This window comes from Falco cherrug, chromosome 15 (assembly GCF_023634085.1).
Source record: "Falco cherrug isolate bFalChe1 chromosome 15, bFalChe1.pri, whole genome shotgun sequence".
NCBI classification, from domain to species: Eukaryota; Metazoa; Chordata; class Aves; order Falconiformes; family Falconidae; genus Falco; species Falco cherrug.
In genome coordinates, this window is record NC_073711.1 from 12,698,401 (window position 1) to 12,707,061 (window position 8,661).

Sequence of the window (8,661 nt, forward strand, 5' to 3'; positions counted from 1 at the left end):
TCACCTCCTTGTAGACCTGGTGCAGCCTTGACCAGATCAATGTATCTGTGTTGTTGCAAGCGCCTTTACCAGAAGGACAGTTGTGAGGAGAGTCACACTGCCTGGAGGAGAAAAAACAACAGCTCTTCGGAGCATTCCTCCTCTTCTTAGGCTGTATTTAGGCATGCAGAGGAAGCCTGCAATTTGGCTGTGCTGGGAAAGCCTGGGTTCCCTCAACCACCATCACCAAGATCTTGGATACTGCCCTCCCAGGAGCACTGGGGTACCATGGGAAGCATATGATTATCAGCTTGCTTTGCTAACAAAAAGCACTAAAACAAGTTAGCACACACAAACCATGACATCTGTCACAATAGCACACCACCAGAGCAACCAACCGTCCTCCATGCCACAGGGCTTTATGGGGATCAATAGGGAGGAGCCAAGACTTATTTGCAATCATAAACCAGCTGTGTGGTAAGATATCTGGGCAGCCAGTGTCTGGAAGAAAAAGGACAGTGTTTTTTCTCATCCTAAAGCAACATATCTCTGCAATCAGAGATGGGGCAGCTGCCCCACCAGTCCCTGCATCAGTCAGGCAGGCACCCCAGCTCCCAGCGCAGAGGCTCAGACTAATGCTGTTGATGCAGTCCTGCATCAGCAAAGTGTGGCATACTTGGCTCTAGCAAGACTTGCGCAGGACAAAGGTGCATAAACACACACTAAGGAAATACCATAATAAATACGTTTATTTACAGGGCTTCCTCCCTCCCTCCTTGCCACGAAAGCCACACATGTAGAACAGGAGAAAAAGCCATTACACCTCAACAGTGTAAAGACAGTGCCTATCTCAAAGAAAAGCCTAGTCCCCAGCTCTCTCCCTTCCCCACTCTGAGATTCATGGACCTTATATTAACTCCTAACAGTCCTTCACTGTCCCAGTTACAACTGAGGAGTTCCCATGGCCATGCAAATCCACAAGGTTCCCAGTTATCCATCCCTTACTTGGCCGGGGGGGTCTCTCCAGCAGATGAGCAGGGAATGGCAGAGTCAGCCTCTGGCAAACGTCCCTTGCTTTTCCCAAATTCAATCACCACTGGCTTCCCCTGCAGATGGTAACCATTCACCAACAGCATGGCAGCCTGGGCTGACTGAGTATCTGCAACAAAAGAGCAAAATGGGCGCAGGTTATACAGCCAGTCCTGGCACAGAAGCACATGGTGTTCACACAGATGTTCCTGGTTCACAGACCCTCAGCCTGCACCACGATACAGTGCAGTGCTGGAATCCTCCAGCCAGAGTGACATGCTGAATATAAATACAGCACAGGACAGACTGTATCCCTTCTGTTTTGATGAATCTTCTTCGAATCCAGGGAAAAGACTATGACCTGACAGGAAGAGGGAGTGGACTTCCCTCATTCTCCTTGGAGAGCAGGCTTGGTGTGGATAACTGGCTAGCTGAAAAAGTTCACATAGACATAGTCAAGGTGGCTGGACAAAAATGCACATCGCTCTCAGCTTATCTGAAGTAAAGCAAAAATACACTATCCCTGGCTGTTCTCGTTACACAGTAACAGGAAGACTGCGGTGGGAAAAGAATGTTACAGGTGGGAACAGATAACTACAGAAGAGAAACCAGGGGCAGGCTTGATATTTAGGTAACTAACCAATAATGAGCTTAACTTTTGTAATATGTATGAGCTAATTATAAGAAGGCATAAAAGGTGACTGTAAGAGACAATAAACGAAGTCTGCTGATCACTCATATTGAGTGACTGTGTCTTCCCTCCGTCGCGACAGCTTGGTGCTAGCCCAGTGCCCCGCAGAACACATGGCACCTTCGTGGGTCAGGGAAGAACTGAAAGGCATAATGCAGCAACTCACCAGGGAACGTGATGAAAGCCTGACCCCTCATCCGGCCGTTCAGGAGACGGAACTGAATTGGTGGGCTGTCCTCCTTCTGGAACCGCGCAAACAAGGACACTAGATCCTTCATCGTCACTTGAGGGCCCAGGTTCTTCAAATACAGCACCTGTTCCAGAGACACAGAGCATCAACTGGCCTGCGCCACACAAAGAGACACCTTCAAACCTCGTCCCAAATCCATACACCTCAAAGATAAGAATTAGTTCAGCCCCTCTGTCATCCCAAAGTCATTCTTCCATGTGCATGCCAACAGGGGAGTTTGGAACACAGGTGGATGTATGGAGAAAGGCAGCGCTGGACTGAAGGCATCATCATGTTTGCCTGCACCAAATGCCAATAGCTCCAGTTATTTATAAAACGTAACAAGCTCCGGCTACCAGTTAAGCACAGTTTGAGTAAAATCACAGTTGCTCTCAGTCAGGCCCAAACAGGGAGAGTGCGTCTGGACTAGTGACTTGCCAGAGCCAGGAAGGGCCAGGGTCTGAAGTACAGCTCTTTGCCAGGCCGGGCAACTTCCCACTGGAGCCAAAGGTCCTCCTCCCTCCCAGAGCAGAGGCTGCTCTCCTTTGGCCAGGAAGATCAACCAAGCACCCTCCAGACAACAGCAAAGAGGAGCCTTCTCCTGCTGAAGCAGCTTCAGGGCAAGCTAGTGAGGAAGAATAAATCCTGGTTCATCTCAACATACCTTGTTGGGTTCCCCAGGATGGTAGGATGAGAACCTGGGTATATTCCGAAGTTCTTCCTCTGAGAGACGGTTTTTGCAGATCTCCTCTTCCGGGACAAACTCTACAGGTTCTTTGATAACCACAAACCCTGGAGGTGACTGGTGGGGCCTTGTTGCAGGAAGGCTAGGACTTCCTGCCTGTTCTGCCTGCTCTTCCTGGTCTGGAAGTGATGACTCCTCAGCCAGCGGCTCCTGCGGGGCCAGGGAAGAGCACAAGCATGGGTCACTCTTGGTAGGCTGGACTTCTTCAGATGACTTCTTGCTCAGCAGCTCTTGGTAAACACTCTCCAGATGAACCATGGGGTCCTTTTCATCTGTAACCCTCTTCTGACTGTCATCTAATCCACAACAGAGAAACATGGTAACGTGACTACCACCAAGAACCTGGAAAACGCACAGACTGCAGGAAGAGACACAGACAAGAGAAACCCTGTTCCAATGCAACCTCCAGGCATCTGCCAGCCAGGCCCTGCAGGTTATTTAAAACAAGAACAAAGGCCCCAGCAACCAGCAAGTGCTGGTGTCCGAGCTCAGGATGAACCTGCAGAGAGCAGCAGCTCCACCAGTGCTTTGTACAGAACTCATTTCTTCCAGAGATGTCCTCACTAGCTTGTCTGCAGCCACATTTCACCACATTCTAGTGATTCCTTCAACACACCTTCCTACTCCTGCACGCACGGCCAGGATGTGCCACACTGCCTTTCTACACCACTATGTGGAACAAAGTTTTTGCTTCCAGGAACACCATCAGATTAAGCTCCTGGGTTCAAAGAAGGTTCATGGCATGGACTGACCAGTGACACCTCCTTTACTCTATTTAATGGAAATGAGAACAGAACTGAGAGGGGCATCTCTCAGCCTACCAGCCTCAACCTTGCTGCCTCTTGGTTTCACTAAATGCCACAACACTGACACCAAAGGAGGGAGCAGGAGCCAGAGGACACTGGGTCAGTGAGACATTAGAGCTTGAACAGCATCAACACTGATAAAAGCAGTGTTTTAGGAGTTCAGAGTTTAGAAGTTCCTCTTAATCTTCGATTTAATACTGTTTAACATACAAAAATCAGTCTGGGCTGGAGCTTCATGCCAACTCTTGACTCTGCATCCAGAAAAGTCACATTAAACCACAGGCTTGGGAACAACACTGCTGGCACAAGAAGTGCTGTCATCCCATGGACAAGGTACTGGGAATCAGCAACTAGGCTCCAGTTCAACTTTGGCTACTGGGAGAAGGCTTTTAGAAGTCACTCCTGCTCTTCTCTGCACTGTGTCTTTGCTTCGGTCCCACCCTTGTCAGACTGCAGTTAAAGGGATGATTCTAACCTCTGCCGAAGCATAACCCCAGCTGCTCTTCCACATACCGAGCTGGGCTCTGCGGTACATGCAACAGATTGACGAGATCCATGCTCCAGAGATGGACTTTACAAGACTAAATTAAACCCTTCAGAGAGCCCACTCTCTGTCTGCTCATGTAAGAGAGGAAAATATCTCCTCCCACACAGTGCCAAAACAGAACCATGCCTTCAGGGACAGAAGGCCAGACAGAAATGTATTACACTCCCACACACCATGGCTCTGTGCTGGAGCAAAGGCAGGAACAGCTCTGAGCTCACAAACCTTCATGGTAGAGTGCCCGGAGGAAGGAGTGGCGGTCTGTTCCCTGAAAGAGGGCATTTTCAATCTCCATCTCCCGTCTGCTCAGCTGCTTGCTGCCAGCAAACCTCTGGGGCAGAGCGAGTATGCGCTGACGCTCTTCCATCTTCTCCTGGATGGCATGGAGTCGGTCCTGTGTGGCCTCTGGGGCTGCTCCGAGCCCAGAGCCCTGGAAGACAGACACAGCTTTGCTCAGATATGGCACATGCCTCCTTTTAAGTCTTGGACAACTTCACATCCTCCAGTCCTGGAGTGGGTGCAACTAGGAACCATCCCCCACAAGAGCAGGTCACGGAGAGGTCCTGTTACTGCAAGGGTAGGACAGAAACATAACCACTCAGCAAGCCTCAGACCTTGAGAGAAGTAGAGAAACAGCCCCTTTCTCCTGACCTTTCTGTGCTGCTTTCCTTTCCCTGGCCTCACTGCCTGATGATGCCTGTGTCCCTTTGTCCCAGCAGCTCCTGCCTCTGCCAGGCACAGCCATTTTCTAAGGCCACCTACAGTAACTGCACAAACTCCCTTTGGCATCTCTTTTGTCATGTCTATAGCATTCCTGAGCTCAAGTTTCCACCAAGCTTTTGGTCTATCACTCCGTCAACACTGAGAGAACCCAATTTACTGAAAACTGGACCCCAAGCTGCCATCTGGCATCAGAGGGTAGGTTTATACTCAGGACTAAACCCCTGATCAGCTTCCAGAAACCACTCAGCTACTGCAGCAGACCTCACAGCTAACCTGGCTACAAGTGAGCATTCCTGTATAAACAAACCTCGCTGCACAGGGCCAGAGCATTGCTAAGACTCACCGGACTCGTGTTGCCAAAGCAGAGACATACCCCAGCTTCTGGAGAACCATCTCTGTTCGCCTATCCACCTCTATCAGAATCCAGAGAATATGCTTTTATGGAGTTGTAGGTGGATTTTCTTTTCTGAAATTTAGTTTGAGAATTACTGTGGCAGATCCTTCTGCCTCAGACAAGAAACCAGGCTTTCTCCCTGCATTGAGCACGATTTAACAAGGACTTTCTCATGAGTACCTCTCCCTTCCCACCTGATTGCATGGGCCCACATCTGTATGCTTCCATTCATCATTTCACAGTTTCCCTGGGGCAAAAAAGCCTGTTTATACAGAAAAGCAATTCCAGAAAATTTGTAGTACTTTGTTCTCAAAAATAGCTGCAGGTTAGCAGCGGAAAATAACAGAAGCCTGCACTCAGTACTTTGCTGAGAGCTCCACAGGCAATCTGAAGTTCTCTCTGTCTCAGCCAATTCCTCCTTGGTGAATCTTCTACTCGACCTCCCATACAAAGCCACACATCACTATCTGCCTTTGGCTTTCTCTCTGAATATTCTTCTCTCACAAGCTGTACCCTAATGTCACTGGTTCTTTCTGTCCAAGTAGTGTTTCCCCATGCTAATCTTTATTTCTAAACATCCCAGAACTGATTTCATACCAAAAACAACAGCTTGTACTGTTGACATTAGTTTTAATTCTTAACACCACCCCTCTCTAAACCAAGTTTTAATACAGGCCACACCAGGGTTGGGTTAGCATTTAAACACCAAAGCAAGTAATGACTTCAGCTGAAGAGAGGCAAACCCATGACTGCTGCAGACAGCTTCCCCCTGCACACAGCTACTGCTCAGGAAGAGGAGACAGAGGGAAGTCAAGGGTCAGCCCAAGTCCTGTTTTGCACCTTCTGGTCCCCAGTGCACCTGATATAGGAGATCCTTGTCTCTGGAGTATGAGAGAAAAGGGTGAATGTCAGGGAAGGGGAGAAACCTGCCTTGGCACTGCTCTGCTACAAACTGCACCCAAAGAGGAGCACATCGTTGCAATCACATGCTTGGTCTAACAGTTCCACACTGCTATTTTTACATGGCTGTTTCAAGTCCCTTGAAGCATCTGCAAGCCCCTGAGGAGAATGTACAAACCCCTCCCCACAGACAGCTGTCCCAAGCCAGCTGTAGGATCCAGGGATGTGTCCGAATACAGAAAGGAGGTGGTTCAGGTGCTTTGAAATGTTCCTTCCTTTTTCTCCTCCAGCCTTTAAACCCTTCTTGCACAGGTATGAACAGGTGAAATTATTTGCTGGACACCACCAAGGCAGAAGCAGGAATATAGTCGGGTCCTGCTGTTTTCCAAAGAACTAACTCTTCTCTCCACCATAGCTTTTAGCACAAGACTATTCCACCAAAGAAAACAGGCCAGAAAAAATGTGGGATCATGCTGGCCTAAAGGCAAGAGATAGATGGAGCGGTCATTCTTTACCAGAGGGCTTACAAAGAACTTGACTTTTCTACCAGGGTGCCGCAGGCCATGGGGTTAGAGGGACTTGAACACATTCACATCAGAGCAAAGCATGCCTACCTTCCCTGTAGACGCCCGGTTCTTCCAGAGCAGGATCTCTGAGTCAGAGAGTCCCAGTTCGCGGAGAGAGGCAGTTTCTTTGTTGCTCTCCTGCAGGGCCTGGAACTGCGACAAGGTCAAAGCCCCCGCTGCCTCTTCCCCAAAAGGCTTGTAAAAAGCGGCAGGGGCAAAACATCTTCTCTTTGACTTGCATCTGTAACCCAAAGCAACAGAACAGCAGAAACAACTTAGCACCAAGAAACTGGGGAAATAGGAAGGGACTGGCCTCTCCCCCCAACCATGCTTGATCCTGCTGCATCTAGGCAGAGATGCCATGTTTGAAAACACAGCTGAGCCACGCTCTCCCAACTCTTTTCCAAGCCCACAAGACCTCGCAGGGCAGGAAGCTGGCCCAGCAGTGGCAGAAGGCACCTCACTTTAACACCAACCAACCAGCAGGTACAAACGCAGACCAGCCTGGTGGGGACAAGCTCTCCAGCCAGAAACCCACTCCTGTGTCTGGCCCAGGATAAATCAGTTATTTTCACCTACTGGGTGAACATTATTTACCACCAGCATTTGTTCCAGTAGACGAGGGCTTATCTCCTGCTGGGGTGTCTGGGCAGGAGAAGCAGCAGTGGAAGGGTTTACTCAGCTGTTTTGGCAGACAACAGCCTGCACCAAACATCTCCCCGTAGGGATAGGAGACCCCAGTGAGGCAACACTGCTGCTGCCCCTAACGTGGCCAGACTGCCCACCAGCCCCTCCAGCAGCACCCCCATGGGCCAGATCAGGACTTACTGTTCAATGGAGATGGTGGTATCGAGCTGGTGGTGAAGGAGGCTCTTTAGCTGCCTCTCTCCTTCTGTCTCCAAGTCTTCCAGTAGGAGCTCATCACTGGAGAGGCTGCTGTTGACCCTAGGGCACAAAAGCACAGCAGATGCTGTGTGACTACGGAGGTGGTCAGTCAGGCAACAGGGAAAATGCTGCTCCAAACCACTGCTACAGCCTCCCTGTATGGTTTTACAGGATCTAAAGCACAACAAGGAACCAAAACTACCTGCACAAAGCTCCCGCTAATGTTAACTAGAAAAGCCAACAGATTTGGCTCTACTTCCAGAGGGTTAAAAATACCCTACAGAGTTATTTGTATTTGTTTTGTTTTGTTTTTAATTATCTTATTTTTATCGGTGAAAAGGTATCAGTAAACAGGCACTGCTAGCTTCAAACGAGTCAAAAAGGAAGAAAGCCGAAGGCGCAGAGCAGCAGTGGATCTGAGCAGCGCTCTACGGGCACCCGCCACCCCCCCGGCCGGGGCTCGGCCGCCCGGCCCCGCAGCGTCCCCCGTGCCCCGGCCCCCTGCCACCAAACCGGGCACCGGCTGGGCTCAGCACCGCCACGCTCGGGGCCACGGCAGCCCCCAGAGGGACTGAGGCCTCCGGGTGACACGCACACCCCCACAGCCCCCACCCCAGCGCCGCCCCGCAGAACAGCGCGCCCGGCGCGGTGCCGGAAAGGCGGCTGGGCCGCGCCGCTGCCCGCAGGGAAGGCTGGCAGGACCCCGCGCCAGCCGCTCTGGAACGGGAGGGACCCCCGGCCGCTCACCGCCGCATGGCCGGCCGCGCCGCCAGCCCCGGCAGCGCCCGCCAGCACCGCCCGCCGCGGCGCGGGGGCCGCCGGGAACCGGGCCGGAAGGGGCGTCACTGCGCGCCGGGGCCGGGCACGCCGCGGGCGAGCACCGGGCAGCGCGGCCTGGCAGCGCACGGCGGGCCGCCAAGTAAACCCACAGATATTCCTCGCGATCGCTGAGGCGGGTACACGGCTCCGCTCCCGGATGAAAGCCCGCTGTGAAGGGGCCGGAGCCCTCCGCGAGGACTCCGCGGTGTCCCCCAACGGCCCCGAACAGATCGGCACAGAAACGCCGCTCCCGCGCCTTCAAGGGAGGTGAAACCTGCACCCAGGGCAAAAGTCAACGAGCGGCTCGCAGGTTTTACCCCTCGTTAGTCAGGAGATGACTCTCCCGCGCAG

At 51.7% G+C, this 8,661-nt stretch overlaps 1 protein-coding gene across 1 annotated transcript; it reads right to left on the reverse strand.

Moving 5' to 3' along the window:
• Window positions 1-710: 710 nt before the first annotated feature.
• RBM41 (RNA binding motif protein 41) lies at window positions 711-8,383 on the reverse strand. The gene is made up of 7 exons (XM_055727770.1): window positions 8,239-8,383; window positions 7,435-7,551; window positions 6,655-6,847; window positions 4,249-4,453; window positions 2,593-2,969; window positions 1,866-2,013; window positions 711-1,138 (listed from the first exon to the last, which is right to left on the reverse strand). Exons 1-7 carry the CDS (start codon window positions 8,244-8,246, stop codon window positions 981-983), a joined length of 1,206 nt encoding a protein of 401 aa, XP_055583745.1. The 5' UTR covers window positions 8,247-8,383; the 3' UTR covers window positions 711-980.
• Between the last annotated feature and the right edge of the window lie 278 nt (window positions 8,384-8,661).